General features: G+C 35.0%; 2 protein-coding genes across 2 annotated transcripts; both read right to left on the reverse strand.

The window, feature by feature from the left end:
- Nucleotides 1-5,890: 5,890 nt before the first annotated feature.
- mapda (N6-Methyl-AMP deaminase) lies at nt 5,891-10,152 on the reverse strand. Its single transcript, XM_077210867.1, has 10 exons — nt 10,008-10,152; nt 9,758-9,888; nt 8,232-8,292; nt 8,062-8,149; nt 7,899-7,980; nt 7,691-7,817; nt 7,538-7,618; nt 7,308-7,446; nt 6,391-6,491; nt 5,891-6,216 (listed from the first exon to the last, which is right to left on the reverse strand). Exons 1-10 carry the CDS (start codon nt 10,083-10,085, stop codon nt 6,025-6,027), a joined length of 1,080 nt encoding a protein of 359 aa, XP_077066982.1. The 5' UTR covers nt 10,086-10,152; the 3' UTR covers nt 5,891-6,024.
- A 775-nt stretch (nt 10,153-10,927) lies between these two features.
- On the reverse strand, nt 10,928-12,667 carry cplx3a (complexin 3a). Its single transcript, XM_077209911.1, is given in 4 exon segments — nt 10,928-11,182; nt 11,185-11,221; nt 11,297-11,384; nt 12,373-12,667. Coding segments are annotated over 4 exon segments (405 nt in total). The 5' UTR covers nt 12,531-12,667; the 3' UTR covers nt 10,928-11,060.
- Nucleotides 12,668-17,725: the final 5,058 nt, after the last annotated feature.

Consider the following 17,725-nt stretch of genomic DNA (forward strand, 5'->3'; position numbering starts at 1 on the left):
AAATAATGTGTTTTGATGTACAATACATGAGATATGACTTGACATGTACAGTACAGTAATACCATAGCGATCAATAAGTCATTCACCCTGCTCACGTCACAAACCAAGCCTCTGTGACTCTCTCTGATCACCACCAAAGGGCTCCCTCACCGGAGTACTGACTTTTACTCGGACTACATTTCCCTTCATGCCATGCCTGATGCTAATTACGGTGTCTCACACACACACACACACACACACACACACACACACACACACACACACACACACACACACACACACACACACACACACACACACACACACACACACACACACACACACACACACACACACACACACACTCACTCACTCACTCACATGCGAAGTCTTGTTCTTGCCATTGCAGACATTTCTGAGCATTATTCATAATTGATCTCTTGTGTTTTGACCTTGGACTGTTTACGTATTCTTGTATAGCTGCCTGCCCATCTGACCTTCTGCCTGTTTACTTGGATTTACCCTGTTTGAATGCTGCCTGCCCTGAACCATTGCCTGTTGTATCATTACGTTCCTCTGCCTTGCCATTGATCTCTGTTGCATGTGATTGACCTCTGCCCGTTGTTCTCCTTCTGTCTTCAATAAAGCTGCACATGGATCCCACTTCTGCTGACCCATCATTACATATGGATTCATGCAGCTTCATATCAAATCTGAAATTTCACACTATGACAAGCTTATGTGGATTGTCTGATACCTTTATATTTTAAATTTTACTCACCCAAATAGTTTCTCTCTTTGTAATTTAAGTCAAATCAATCCCTATTGCTTCTCAAGGGATCTTCTGAAGCAGACAGTAGCTCACCTCATTCAGGAAACAGATGAATACACCTGTGACAGTAACATCATCACAGCCCTGTTTCTGTAGTAAAGACAAATATGGAATAGTGCAAACAAAATTGGGCCATACACAAAACCCACTATTTGTGAATCCATTTGGATATGTAGATAGACGGAATGATGGATGGGTGGATGGGTGTGCAAGACAAACAGAACCTCAGATACTTTAATCTCCTGAGATATGGACACCACAAACACTTTCATTTGTCTCCACACCCCACAGAGTTTCCCTTTACACATTCTTCTCTTCACTTAGAAAGATTATATATAACAATTATAATATTCTATGTCAATACAAGTAAATTAACAGTCATGTGTTGTATTATTTAAAATGTCTCAGTGCACAATGATCTCATCTCCACAGAAGTAAACCAAATGGTTATAACTTTGCTTATTGGGTGTGCACTTTTTCTCAGGGTCCTTCATCCAAACTACCTCCTGTTCCTCGACAAGGTGCTCCAGGGGCACCTGGAGCACCTTGTGTCTATAACTCTATACTGTGTCTATAACTCTCAATGCAAGTTCCTATTGTTCATTCCCCACATTGGGGGATGTTTTGTCTTGGTCTGAGTAGCTACTTAAAGAAATGATTCAAGAGGCTTAGTTGTCCAAATCATGTGTTTTTTGTAATGTCAGGTATCAATCTTTTCTCTTTATCGTTGAGCATTTTATTTTATAGCATTGAATTGATTATCTTTGAATTGATTATGTAATTGGCATGATACGTTTACCTGACTAATAATAAATTGTTACATTTGGATTTATTCTGACTTACTCTGAAATTATTAACTCTAATAGAGTACGTTAAATCCATAACACCACAATTCTACGATCAGGTTAATCGGACTGGAATTCAGGTGGAGCAGAGGAGCACACCGACTTAAATTTCAGAGATCCGACTAACACATCGTTGAACTGAACACATCTTCTGATCTCTGGGGACTAAATAATATATTCTAGAATAAGCAAAGTGGAGTAGGCTACGGCTGTCTAGAATATCGCTCCTGTCTAATGACCGAGACTGACGAGTTTGTGTTTATGAGATCTTATAGCCTACCCGGCCGGTGAGAGACTCGAAGTGTTATAGGAATCCGGTGAAATTTAAAGAGTGTAACATTTAACGAGTGTAATTTCAGTAAAGAGTTAAATAGAATGATCAAACATTCACCTAATTTTAATAATTAAAAAACATCAATTAAACCTTTTTCATTTTTGGAGTCAGATGAAACAAAGAGGTAATTAAATTACTTTGCCACTCTGAAAATAACGCAAGGAAACCGTCATCCGCTTATTGGAAACTGTCGTTGGACAAATTGGGCAGGCCTTACGGATGGGTGGATGGATGGATGGATAATAGATAGATAGATAGATAGATAGATAGATAGATAGATAGATAGATAGATAGATAGATAGATAGATAGATAGATAGATAGATAGATAGATAGATAGATGGATAGATGGACAGAGGGACGGGACGATGGGTGGATGGATAGATAGAACGATAGACAGACGGACGGGACGATGGATGGATGGATGGATGGAATGATAGATAGACAGACAGATGGACGGATGGATAGATTTCTCAAACAATCTACACCTTAAGTTTTTTCCTACCAACAAGTATTTTCCACTGTTCTGGGTCAATTTCCAGGGTGAAAACTGGATTGTTATTGAACACAAAATTGCACAGCCTTTATTAAGAGGCATCTATTACTGTTGAAAACCCAGTTTGCACCAATACATTCTATCATCCAATTCTCTTTCGCTGGCACTCCTGCCACAATTACATGCTACAGTGACTTTAAGGAGCCTGAAAGGGCAGCCAAGGCGTTCTCAAGACACCTCTGCATGATGCTCATTTTGCAAGGTTGTTTCAAAACAAATCATTACCCTGGGCAACTCAGAAGTGAAGCGTGGGCACAGTCGCAACATGTAATTGTACAATAATAATCTTCCAATCCAGCAGGAAAACAGCACAATGAATGCAGTATCTGTGATATATGATTACACAGATGCTATGTTGTGCTACATGAATTATATGCTGTCCAATAAAAGTGCCATTCATTTTCTTTAGTAGACTTCTTTAACCTGCATTGTGAAAGGAAAACAAACAACCAATCACAGACTTATCTGCACTTACCTCATACTAAAAGAGGAGGCCGGGTAACAGATTTCGGTACACCTGTTAATCTGCCTTGTCGGATTTGGTGACTCTGCTTTATATGTTTGCATCGGAGAAAAATGTAAACTAGTTTTCAAAGTATGAAACAGAGGAGATTAGACATCAGCAGTGAAATTTGGGAACATTAAAGCCATTTTGTGTGAAAAAGAGGAGGGTAACCAATTTCAGAAAACTGAAATCAGAAGATCTCAAGCACTTCAAGTTTTCGAACAATAAAATAAAAAAATAAAAATCTGCTTTTGCAGACAAAGGAGTCAAAGCTCTTGTTAACAGAACAAATGCGTCTGGGCATTGTTGAGGTAATATGAGCAAGACAAGCCTTGCAGTTTGTTTGTGTCTGGCATCATCATTAGCTTGTCAAATATGCTTTCCAAACACTAGCAACGTAACAGAGGCCTTGTGAAGAAGATACGCCTCTGTGGAATATCTCACTGGACAGCTGCCATTGCATGTGGCTGTTTTAGCCAAGCAAAGGAAATTATCACATCTAAAAACCTCTCAGAGGTTTTGCAATGAATTCAATTTATTAAAGAGTATTAAACCATTAACATACAGACAAAATCCATGATAAAGTCATTATAAACAACATAAATGAGCAACACAGCAAGCAATGATTGAAGAGGAAGGAAATTGCTGGAGGTCACCATCCATAAACACTGTTAGGTCAATAGGTCATTAACATTTTATCTGTCGTATTGTAAAATGAATGAACAAAGATGCATTGATAGCCTACAAAGCTACTAAATAAACATAAGTTGTTAACCAGACTAATTTGATGAGATTAAAACTTAATACAAATGTTTTTCCTACAACAGATCCATAGTTATGGGCTAAACAACAAAAATCTTGTATGTGGCAATTTGTGCAGGTGTCATTGTCGAAGATGATAATACGAGTTGTGTTGGGTATTGACTGAATGATTTGACCTCTGCCCTTTACATTTACTGGGCACTGAGGGCCTAAAGCTACGACTGAATAAATGACAAATGTGACTTGTTAAAAGATACAATAGGAGGTACACTCTTTAAACAAACAGATACAACCACAATCGCAAAAACAGCGAACAAAAAGGTCATTTGCAGACTGGCTGTGGGTGAGAACAATGGAAATGTTCAGGGTCAGTACAGTTTTTTAAAATGTTTTCGAAAGATGTCTCTTATGTTCATCATAAGAATTATTACAATTTAAAATATTTAAAAATGTAATTAATTCCTGTGATGGTAAAGCTACATTTTCAGCATCATTACTCCACAGTCTTCAGTGTCACATGATCCTCCAGAAATCATTCTAATATGCTTATTTCTTCTTATATACATACACTTTTTTTTAGCTCTGGCACTAGAGGGGACAGAAGATATTTGAGGATATAAAAAGGTGGATATACAGCTTAACTAAGCATTTAGCATGTCCGAGATCTGAGGTGTGGATCCAGGAGAGAAACCAGAATCACGTTGCAGTTTGGGATAAGGAACATCTCAAATGAACTGCTGCCCTCTAGTGGTAAAAGCTTTTGGTTGTTTACAGTACACAGCTGTGCAACTATGATTTTTATTTATTTATTTCATGCTAAAAATGCAACATCCACTGTTTTATCCACTAAGAATATAAAAATAGATCACGTTCACACTCGCTATGTAATAAATAAACATATATTTGATATTACTGTATTACTATCCAATTGTAATATTCAAGAAACCTTCAATAATCTATAATAACTTATAAAATTAATTAACTGTTATAATATTTAAATTAATTCAAAACAGACCACAGCTCTATTTCACAAAACACAGTTTGGCAATGCTTTACAGTATGGTTTCCTTTGTTAAATATTAGTTAACATGATCAACAAACAATGCTTCAACAGCGTTTATTCATATTAGCTAATACTTATCTCAACATTTAATAATACATTTTATAAGATCAAATGTTGTATCTGTTAACATTAGTTAATGCACTGTGAACATAAAAAGGCTAATGAATGCTGTAAAATATATATTGCTCATGGTTAGTTTATGTTAGTTAATGCATTAACTAATGTTAACAAATAAGACCTTATTGTAAAGTGTTAGCGGTAGTTTATAGTATTTCAGAGATGAATGCAGTGTGCTTTAAAAAGTGACAACTTGGCATTGTGAAATGATAAAGTAACAAATAACCAATCATAAACTGTCATGTGCTTACCTAAATAAAAAAATCATTCTCTTCGTAGTCACAGAAACTTTTTACGCTCCATATTTCGTTTCAATGTTTGATGGAAAATCAAAATAACAAACAATGGAGAAAGTTTTGCTCCCTTACCCTCAAGTTGTTCCAAACCAGTATAAGTTTCTTTCTTCTGCTGAACACAAAGGAAGATATTTTGAAGAATGTTGGTAACCAGACAGTTGATGGTAGCCATTGACTTCCAAAAAACTATGGAAGTCAATGGGACCCATAAACATTTTGGTTACCAACATTTGGGTGAACTAACACTTTACCTGGAGCAATAACACACCAAAACGTTGTATGAGCCCATGAGCAACACAATTAAACACATTTTGTAGTTCTGTTCAATCAGATATGAATGTTAAATAAGAATGTTAATATTTTTTTTCTTAAAATAAGGAGTATTTATTAGGAGCAACAACAAATTTTTTATTGAAAATGTAAAATGAAATAGACCACTTTCACAGAAGCTTTGTAATTAATAAACGTATATTTAATATTGTTGTATTAATATACAATATTAAAAATAACAATATTTATAGTCAGGGAATTATAAATATTAAAATCAATTTAATTTAAACAGTCTAACTCTGTTTCACACAACACAGGTAGTTTATATATTAGTTCAGATATTAATGCAGAGTGTGCTTTGAAATTGAGATAACTGATGTTAGCTGCAACAACGTGTCTTCATTTATGAAAAGCACCGGTTGGGCTCTCTGAGGTAGGACTGTTGGTGAAGTTTACAGCAGTCATTCTCATTGGAGAATCTGCTGTTTGAGCTCTGCCCATTTCTTCTCCAGCATCTTTTTGATTGGCTCAGGGGCGAAGGTGTATCCAATGGCCTGCTGGGAGAGACTCCACACGGCCTCCTGAGTCAAACCAAAGGTGGAGGCAGCCAGCTGGTACTCCTGAGAGAGATCCGTGCAGAAAACACCCTTATCATCCGTCTGACGGGACAGAAGGAGCAACAGGCATAGTGTTATTTTCTAATAGAATCTATAAACTCTTTAAAAAAAAACTTCCTTTGCATTCATTTAAAAAGTGTCTGAACTGCATACTATTGTGTGTGTGTGTGTGTGTGTGTGTGTGTGTGTGTGTGTGTGTGTGTGGGGAGAACTCACGCAGAGAACACATGGGTGTCCTCGCTTATACCAGTACTGGAAGTGATGCTTCTCATATGAAGGCACTGTTTGACCTTTGACATTAGAAGTCAAACACAGCTCTGAAAAACAAGAACAGGAGTTATAATAGAACACTAGATATTTATATATATTATCTAGCAAGTATATATACATATATATATAAAGCAAGTCATTTTGGAATTATGATGGAAAACTAGTAAAACAAATAAAATTAAATAAAAATAGTAAAATAAAAGTTTAAAAAATATTTATAATATTTATATAAGATCTATAATATTAGTGTTCGATTTACAATAATACACTTTATAAAAAAACATAACATAGTTAATAACATAAAATAGTAAATAATTAAAAATGTTATCTAAAGTTCGGAAATTAAAACATTAAACTATTTAAAAATATTCTTTAAAGTTTCTTTAAAGTATTTTGTTTTGGAATTACGAAAAAAACTTGTCCAAAAAATAGTATTAAAAATAATTCTTTAAAGTTTAAGTATGCAATTTCGGAAATACAATAGAACACTATTTAAAAAACATAAAATAGTTAATAACATAATATAGCATATAACAAAAAATATATTCTTTAAATTTCAAGCATGTAATTTTGGAATTATAATGAAGAAAAAAAAAAAAAAGATTGTTTATAAAATTAAAATTGAATACTAATTAAAAACAAAATAAAAAAATGAAAAACTAATAAAAGTTAATATAATAAAAATGTATTTAAATGAAAATAAAATAGTTAAAAAAATTATTATTTAAAGCTCAAGTATGTCATTTCAGAATTACAATAGAACACTATATATATATAAAAAAAGTTAATAAAATAAAAATTAAATAGTAAAACAGCTTTAAAAAGAAGTATGCAATATTGGAATTAAGATGGAAAACTCATACCGATAGGAATATTTTGTTTGCAAACTTTCTCCACAAGACTGTCCGATCCACCGACCTCAGGATGTAGGAAGGTTCCGTGGCCGATTCTATCAGGAGGCAAGTTCAACAACAGCTCGGACTCATCTCTCTGAGAAGGAACCTGAAATACACACAAACTCTGGCGTAAACCACGTAAAAGCATTCATACCAAAACAAACTTCCGATATGGAGATGTTTCCATGTGCTCTGACCTCTGAGAGATGTAGAGCCAACTTCAGACCGCAGTTCTTGGCTTTCTGAAGTGCAGAGAGCAAGTCTTTTCCATGACCGACCTGTATGATCAAAGACATGAAGACTGCAGCCAGAAACAAGTGGAGTATGATGTTATTGCAATCTGAACTCACTGTTGGATCTCCACTGAGGTCAAGTCCGACTACTATTCCATCACTGGAAAGCAGGAAGTCTTCTGCCAGCTTCACGGTCTCCATTGCAACCTCAGGCCCGTGTCTGCGGTCCACGGCCACGAGAAACCTGTTCAAACATTCAAGCATGCTGACCATGAAAACAGCAGGTCATCATCTAGAAAATACAGTATTAATATTTAAACATTACCTGACATCAATGTCAACTTCCTCTTGTTTACACTGCCGGATGGCTTCCAGCACAGTTTCAATGTATCTTTGTTTAGTGAGACCTTTTTGTGACAAAAATAAATGTCAACAATAAGCAGAAATGAGCTGCTAATAATTGTTTGACGTATGAATTATTCCAGTACCTGTTTCAGTCACTTCCCGTGGCGTGCTACGCAACTCCAAGTATTTTACGCCATCTGCCGCAAACTCTTGAATGACTGCTTTAGCAACCTATTTAATAGGAGTTATTCCTCTTTTTTAATTTATTCTTATACGTGTAAAAGAATAAAACTTGGAGCAAATGTTGCTTTACCATTAGGATGTCCTCTTCTGAATCAACCAGCTGATGAATCACTTTAAACACTTGAAAACACCTAATGGAGAGATACACTAATTTAAAAGCTCACTCGTAACATCAGGATTTAGACTAGTACACTATGGCCCGGTTTCACAGACATTTACGTAGCATTTATAAACGTGCCTTAGAAAAAACATCTCTGGTGTGCATCTTGAGACAAAACAATGGCAATGACATATTTAAAAATATGTCAGTGAAAGTTTTTTCAGTTAAAACAGCTCAAACATGCATTTTAGTCTGGGACTAGCTTAAGCCTTGTCTGTGAAACCGGGGATTGTGTGTGCTAACCTAGTTGGCAAACAAGCAATGTCTTTATCCCAATAGGTATACATCCCTACTCTTTTTAGTTGGGGAAAAACAGTGATACAAGAAGTACATACATTTTCACAGTATTCATAAAACGGTAGTCAAAAAATTACCCAAATGAAGTAGCCTACTTCTGGCGAATGGACAATTTACTATCCCATGAGGCCGTGGGAGAGGAGTTGTGAATGGCAGTGAAGCGATACAACTGAAGGGTCTCTCCTTCTTTGATAAATAATCCTCCATGTAAATCAAAATGGCTTGAACCTTACCACATATCATAGCACAGCATCTGGACATTACCTTATAAATATGTTATTTCTAAAATAAATAAATATACAGAATTATTCATCAATATTATCCTGTAAATGCACTGCAGCACTGTGTGTGTATATGTGTAATATATATATATATATATATATATATATATATATATATATATATATATATATATATATATATATATTTGTATGTAGATAGCAGTCAATGATATTTAACTTTTTATTATCATTACCCAGTCTCTCTCATTTTTGGATTGACTTTAAAATTGGACATGACAGGGGGGGAAAAAGCTTTAAATGTAAACCTTAAAACCTTACTATTTTACTGAAAAACAAAATCACCTTGTAAATACTTTAAATATTTTAGCAAAATTTTACATTCCCAAGTCAAGTATAACTAACAAAAAAAAAAAAAACATCTGTAACATTGATTTTAAGAACCTTTTAGAACATGAGAACCCAAATACCGAAATTCAAATTCATGTCTCAGCCTAGTGTGTTACATTTTAGTTTGTTAGCTTTTTATAGATGTTCTTTATTCTGTATTGTTGTTTTGTTCTTTATCTCACATTCAAGTATTGTACTTTTTTTGCTCTGCATTTGACGGTTATTACAGAACTAAAAACAAAATAAATGACTTTGACATCTTGACGGATGTAGTAAGTATGAATTCAATTAATTCTACACACAATAATACTATATAAAACGAACTTCTTTGACGGTCGAGAAGTAGGTGTTTTTTTGTTTTTGTTTTGTTTTCCAAAAGTGCCTACTCAGAGAGTATGCTTTTTTTAAAACGTAGCCTGTGTTTTATTTTGAGCACTACATGTTTGTAATTGTCAAAACATTATAAACCCGAGTCTGTAAATTGGAAGTGTACAGGTGTTTGAGACGGACTCGTCCAGTGTTCGGCGCTGTCCGCGGCGGATGGCGGTCATGTTGTGCTCAATGTTGAGATGCGGCTTGCGATGAATCAGCGTCTCCATAGTCTCAAAACTGACTGATCCGTTGAGATGCGCGTGCAGCTCCTGAAAGATAAATAAAGCCTGTATTTGACTTTATCTATTTTCATTGATGTATGTAAATAAATAATTAGGATGAGCTCATTAAAAGATATTATCAACGGATCTATTTTTTTATTTCCTACCACTTTGGGCAGCTGACGATAAAAGAGATCCGCTTCGGTGTCCATCGACGTTTCCGTCGCGGTGTGAATTTCAAACATGAATGACACATGGAGACGGAATGTTTTTCCTGATGCACCACAGTTCAGTTGCGTTACAGAAATTAGTCTAAGAAAACATCGACTTTTGACAGTGGTTCCCTTATTGATTCAAATTAAACTGGCGGCAATTTATGAGACGAATTGAATTGACCTTTTTAGTAATAGACTATTTTTATTTATAAAAAAGTCTAACGTTACCTAGTTTTTATTCCAGCTTGATTTATTTTTTAGTACTTTATATATTTATTTTGGAATAAATAGTAAATGTATTAAATGAGCAACAAGGAAGCTGAAATTAAATACGTTTAATTGTTTTTAATATTTTATTTCAGTTAACATTTATTATAGTTAACAAATGTTAGTTAACTCTGACTGACATTAAATCAATAAATAAAATGTATACAAAAAGAAATGTAAAAAAGACTGTTCACACGTTTAGGTTTTCTTTCACCTAAAAACACAACAATTCATGTTTTATCTACACACTTCACGTAAATACATCAATATACTGAGTACATAAAAAGGTTCAAATACATAAATACTGTAGTTTAATAGTATAATTTAAGCAATTGCGTATTTTTATTAATATGACCGGAATACTGTATTTTGTAACATTTTCTGGCTAATTTAAAGTAGATGTAGAATAGTCAATCACATATAAACAACTATAACATTTTAAGCACTAAAGAACAACAAAAGATGTTAACTGATAATTATTGCCTTAAACCACTTTTATGACAATGTATAGGACAATGTGTGGCAAACATTATTTGCAATATTAACAAACACTTCAAAATTATATGTGATTGCTTGGCTTTGGGTATGAGCTCATCTTTCAGAAAGCATCTCATTAGGCATGCTGTTTATGGATCTGGTTTATTCCCTATATTCTCCCTGAAGTCATCGGAGCCAAGGAAACACCTGATCCTCAATCAGCAGTCCAACTCTGGGGTGCTCGTGTGCCTGATGGCTGGATTACATGACATCACACTTTTCAGCCGAATGTCTAATGTCTTCGAGGGTGGACTGGGCCTTCTCTTTTAACTGATCAATATCTACGTTCTGAATGTTGGTCAGCTGACCCAGGACAGACTGCTGTCTGCCGCAGCCTGAATTTGCGTGTCATCCAGTTCACTCTGTAAATAAAAAGTACAAGTTAATAATGAAATAACTATGGTTCGTACAGTGCATTTTATTAAAGCGATGTTTACTTTTGGAAGACGATATTTTTCCCTGAAGTGGCTCCTGACAGTGGCCCGTTCAGCCTTCTTCTGGGCAAAGCTAGTATCCCGCTCCAACCTAGATGAAAAATAGAAGCTAGTTTGAAACGTAAAACTTTTATATATTTAATATATTTCGCTTAAACAAGATTCCCTGAAATGTATAATTGATATCAATATTAAATCATCATAATATTATCAATATGAAATTGTGTTCAGTGTGTGCATTTGAACTTTTTTATGTCTAGGACAATGTAATACGATGCCATTCAAAAATGCACACAACAGACAAAAAACAGCTGCATGTGCATTTCTGTAGAGCAGTCACTGTCCTCAAGGCCAAACCAGAGAAACACGGATCTGGAGAGCAAGGTGACATGCACTATTGATTAAACCACAGATATACAGGAAGCTGGAGATAAACATTGCATTGACCTTCTTGGCATCTCCTTGTATTACATTTGAACAAGTGACTGTGCAGCTTGTGTATTAAATTCAAAGAGGAGGTAAAGGGTTCTCATATATATATATATATATATATGATTAAAAATAATTGTTATTGTGGCATTTAACCAGGTTCTCATTTAACATTAATCTGTGTCTGGAAGCAGCCTCCTTTTATTGTAAAGTGGAATTATATATATATATATATATATAAAATTATTTTTTAACTATTTTATAATATATGTATAACAATTATTTTTAATCATATATATATATATATATATATATATATATATATATATATATATATATATATATATATATATATATAGCCTATATATGTTATAAAATAAATTTCTGAAAATGTATCTGAAAATAAAATTAAAAACAATTATTTATAAAATATTTATAAAATTACTTAAAAATGCATTAAATTATTGTTTATATTTTTGTTTAAATTAACAAATGAATTTGCTATTACCAAACCAAATAAAAATGGAGGGGGAAATTACGAATATATTATAAAGATAAAATAAAATACATTTTTATTGATAATGTTAAAAAATATCAAACATTTAAAATCACATTCTTTGGTCATGATGATAGTAAGTGCAGAGTCTTACTTCTCCTCCGCCAACTGTTCTTGATATTGTTCAAACTCTTCGTGTGTCATTCCTTTTGCTGCAGCTTCGGTCTTTTCTCCTTCTGGCTTTTCTTCTCCAAGACCCCCGGTAAGATCCTTCAGCTGCCCCCCTATCATGTGTTTAAACATAAAAGCCATTGTTTTTCTGCAGAATACAGATATAAAACGCCTGTTTCTTTGAATAATGTGCCAGTCGCTTGAGAAAGTCTAGTTGACTCGTCACTCGTGTGAGAAGAAAACAAAAACGCGACAACGAAAGTAGCCGAGATGTCTTCCTTTCTTCCGCTCAATTCAAGTTCTAGCACCAAACATTCATAACCTGTACAACGCGGAGGAATTCTCTCTCTCTCTCTCTCTCTCTCTCTCTCTCTCTCTCTCTCTGTGTGTGTGTGTGTGTGTGTGTGTGTGTGTGTGTGTGTGTGTGTAAAGTAACGCGCGACTTCTTCTGCATACGTAATTGAAGGTGAAGCTCAAAAACATTGCAAAAGTCACCAATGGCTGACAAAAAATTAAACTACATAAAGTATAATCGTTAGTTCATGATGTATCAGAGACATATATTTGATGTCTGGCTATTTATTATTTCATAAAATTAAGTGCACACGTGGCCTAGTGCACATTAACTAATGTTTTGTTGTGGACAGTAGTGCATATTAGCTTCTAAAATGTTATTTTTGTTCTGAATTGGTGGCACACACCACTTAGTGATTTTATAGTGCGCAATATAAATTCACAACATTTCGTGTATAATGTTGCCAAGATTTAGTTTGTCAATTACACAGTTTACGCAGGGTTCAGTGGGAAGTGAAATACTGTGATGAAGCTCAATTTCAGAGCAATTGTGCCAAAAAACACATGCATGATTAACAATAAGTAAAAATGAATGTAAAATGGGACATAAGAATGGGAATACTATATATATTAAATATTTTCCTATAAGATGTTTCTACACTGTAAAAAGTTGCTGCCTTGAATGTTTTAAGTACAATCAACTTGGATGTTTAAGTCATTTAAACTTAAATGACATTAAACAGACTTTAAAAAACAAGTTGAATCTTGTATAACATAAAAAGTTGAAAATTGCTTATCTTATTTTGATGAGTTAAAGCAATGTAAAAACATATGTTGTCATAACATATGTTTTCATAACTTCACATAATTTTTCAGGCATGTTTTGAGGAAATAAATGCCTTTTATAAATAAAGACACTACTCCAAAACTGATTACATTCATTGGTTTAGCTTGTGTTTTTTGCGGGCTTCGTTAATGACAGCCTGTGGGCTTGTTGATGAGTCATTATGAGTAATGATAAGCTGCCACTGTCACTTCTCTCATGTGTCGAGCAGATCACAGCGCTGCTCAAGTGAAACACCTCGGTCTGTGTCACCTAATTGAACCACATACAGCGTAAGGGTATTTGATTTACACTACTATGCTAAAAGGGTTGTCTACAGTCTTACAACTGTGGGAAAATGTATAATAAATACTTATTAATGTAAAAAGTATATGATAAAGGATGCTTTAGGCTATACAAAAGTCTCTTTCCTTGCCTGGCCGTTTTAAAATTAATTAAATATGTATTTAATATAAGAAGTTAGAGGTGAATATATTAAATTTTAAGGTAATAATATTAATATAAACAACATATATTGGTAAAAATATATTGACTTCTAACCTATAAATGTACATATATTTACACACACACACACACACACACACACACACACACACACACACACACACACACACACACACACACACACACACACACACGCACACACGCACGCCAAAAAAAGTCGCTGTTTGGAGTCAATGATTGGATCATTATTTCAGTGATTGTTGTTTCTTGCATGTTAGCTATATGTTTGGCAACAGTTATTCTAACCCTAATTGATGAAGAATCATTTTCACACATGCATCAGCACCTCCGAGTCCAGACCTTAAGTTCATTGAAAGTCTTTGGGATGTGCTGGAGGAGACTTTACAGAGTGCTTGACTCTTGCATTGTCAATACAAGATCTTATCAAGAGGTGCATCAATTTTTGGTCAAGATCTTGTTGACCATTGTCATCCTGGAATATGGCCATGATGTGTCTTCCTACATGGTTGCTTAAAGGTGCTCTCAGCGATGTCGGGTGACGTCAGTTCTTGTTGACGTTCGAAGTATTGTCAAACAAAACGGAGGCTATCTAGACCCTCCCTCCACCTCATCCGTACACTAACCCCCCAAACCCCACCCCCAAATCCTTATTGCTGTAATTGGCTGGAACAGTTTGTTATGTTTCGTGTTGCGTGTTAGCCCAGTTTTTTTTTGTTGCTGTTTGTGGAGCCTAGGGTGCCTGCAGAGACAGCGTTTTTTTTACAGTGTGTTCAGGGGACAGGCAGCTAGCGGATAGTGAAGAGATGTTTGCTGTATGTGACAAAAATGTTTTGGCCTAAAAAACGTGTGACATCGCTTAGAGCACCTTTAAGAAATGAAAAGCTACACACTTCATCAATTAGGGTTAGAAATACTGTTGCCAGACATATACAGTAACATGCTAGAAACATTATTATCACTGCAATAATGATCCAAACATAAGCATTTGCCTATTTAAATCCTAACAGCAACTTTTTTTGGCCGGGCAGTGTAGATTTTAGATACAAAAGTATAAAATAAATCATATTTTTTCATTGTTATCTACATCTTGAATTGTTTAAATGCATTGACAAATCACTTTTCTGAAATGACATGAATAATGCATGTTTAAACGTCGTCTTTGGAGGATATGATGACTTTTCCCAAAGACAGTGGTGAGTCAATGCTTTGTACCATTTGGGGTAATTTTACCAATTACATTTGCTTTGAAAATTCATCTTGCTGAATCCAACTGTTTTCAGATGTAAATTTCTGATAATATGAGAGTTTATTCAGAGACGGCACACTGAATCCATTATCATACATGTTTTAAACATGACCAGCTGCAATCTGATTTGTCCTCATTTGTCCAGTGAAGAACAAGAGACTATATTGAATTATATTTATTGTCCATAAATAGCAGAATATACTCTCTGCCAAACCTTTTCCAGCACTTGTTGTCTATAAGGGTCAATGATTCTCCAGATAAATGCCAGGGCATTGAGAAGGTTTTTCCCTCTTGCCTGAAGCAGTGCCCTAGCTAGTCACTTCTCCTTTCAGCACAACCCTGAATCACTGTACTCAAGAACCCTTCATGAGGCACATTTCTGGCCCAAATGCAAGCAGCAGAGGGAAGCGTTTTGCATGAGAGAACACTGTCATGAATGTAAGCATCGTGACGACTCCACTTCTAGTGTTGATTGGGATGTACACTGGCATACGAGCTCCCTTAGGCTGGGCGTGGGTGAAGGCCGGATCCGGGCCTGAGCCCAAATGTCATGGGAGAGATGTAAATGGGGGCTGACGAGCACTGCGGAGCATTTCTAAACCAACAGCTGGAGGAACTTTGGTATTTTAGAGAATCAAACATAGCGTGTCACTTAATGTTGCTCTCTTCAGGCGAACGAATGAACTCTGCATCTCACGGAGATAAAGACTGAAGGAACATATAAACCACTGCTGCTATTGAGTGCTTAGTCTGTTTAGGCAGGGATAGTTTCAACATTTCTGTTCTCCCCTCATAACATGTGATCAAAATCATTTCCTTTGAACGATACGGTTGAATTAGACTTCTTACTGTCCCTTGGCAACGTCTTCCAAATAGGAAACAAAACAGAGCAAATCGTGACACATGCATGGTGACATCCACAGTCAAGGGTTCTGGCGTGAAGCAAACTGGACGCCCGAGGGGGAAGCTGAAGTCCTGTCTCCCTGACTTTCCTCATTCTTTCTTGTTAAGCAGGGAAGCTCGCGTGCTTGAAGTTTCATAAGCATTTCCTGATCTCACTTTTAAGGGGAAGTAATACATGTGGTTTCCTTCCCCCTTCTTTTCAAATGAAAATTTAAAAAAAATTAAAAAAAATTAGCATAATATTCAATTATGCATAATTTTATATGCAATGAGTTCCAGTGCATTGTCTATCGAAGCATATATATATATATATATATATATATATATATATATATATATATATATATACATATATATATATATATATATACATATATATACATATACACACACACACGCATTTGAATGCCACTAAATTAAATTAAATAAAAACAATTATATTTAATATTATACATATATATAATTTTCTTCTCTTTTTTTTAATAGGCTATATATATGTATAGCAATTAGCATGTTTTTACTTTTTTTTTTTTACTACCGATTATTAAATAAATTACAAACAGCATTTAATGTATGAATAAAATGTAATATTTAGGAAATTACTTTGCCTATTACAGTACCATCGCTTAGAATTTTTCAGAGGAGATGCACTAACAATAATATATCATGTATCATAAAAATCAAATGTTTAAAAATTCTGTTGGCTATTATTTTGGATGTTTTTTTTCCCCTTCCTTTTCCTAAATGAAGAAAATGTAACAATTGAGAATTACACATTCAGATAATCTAACCATTCAGATAATCTAACCAATCAGCACGAGACGACGCCTATATGCATTCTCTCACCTCCGTCCCACGACAGTTTCCCAGCATCCCTCCACCACCCCAACTCCTCGCTCTCGATGGGCTCCTATCCCAGCCAGGGATATCGGGGGAAGGTACTCTGGATTTGGGCCAAATTTCAAGCTCGGAGCAGCCCACCCCTCGGACAGCACGCCAAAAATCTGATTATACATGTGAACTTGTGAATAGAAGCTTCAAAATATTATGAAAAAATTGCATTTCTTCCAAAATCATAATTTACGCAAGTTGTAGCTCCCCTAAAAATATTAATTCAAATATTTATCTATAAAAGAGAGAAACGCAAACATTTCCCTGTTATGTTTTCGTTGAGGTGATTTTGTTGTAGACCAGAGGTGGATTCACCTTCACTGAAAACCACAAACACAGCATTTCAGTGGTTTACTTTTTATTCTAGCTGCGAGCTCATGAATCTTCCTCTTCTTGATATCATGTTGCTGATGAGAAACATGCGCTGAGCAGAAATACAGCGTCCTATAGATAGACCAGGAAACAATCCTTTCACATTATGGTTGAGGTGTATGATGTGATTTTAAAGACGTGCCATACGTTGAGCGCATCTGCAGGGCATCGGTATTATTATTACGGTTTCACACGTCTGTCAAAAGCATATGGTGAAAATCTGTCATGTGTCACCAGTCTGTTTGGGTCGCTGCTAAACGGGCAGAAGTTTGTATAGATGACATGTTTCCTCTCTGGGTGTGTTTCTTTGACTGACCTTTA

Source organism: Siphateles boraxobius, unplaced genomic scaffold (genome assembly GCF_051911475.1).
Source record: "Siphateles boraxobius isolate OS27281-9 unplaced genomic scaffold, OSU_SipBor_1 65, whole genome shotgun sequence".
Classification (NCBI taxonomy): Eukaryota; Metazoa; Chordata; class Actinopteri; order Cypriniformes; family Leuciscidae; genus Siphateles; species Siphateles boraxobius.

Coding starts and splice junctions, on each gene's coding strand:
- mapda (XM_077210867.1), bottom strand. CDS start 10,085: ATGTTTGAAATTCACACCGCGACGGAAACGTCGATGGACACCGAAGCG. Junction 8,293..9,757: donor CAGCGCCGAACACTGGACGA/GTCCGTCTCAAA, acceptor TCTCTCCATTAG/GTGTTTTCAAGTGTTTAAAG. Junction 6,217..6,390: donor GACACCCATGTGTTCTCTGC/GTGAGTTCTCCC, acceptor CTGTCCCGTCAG/ACGGATGATAAGGGTGTTTT.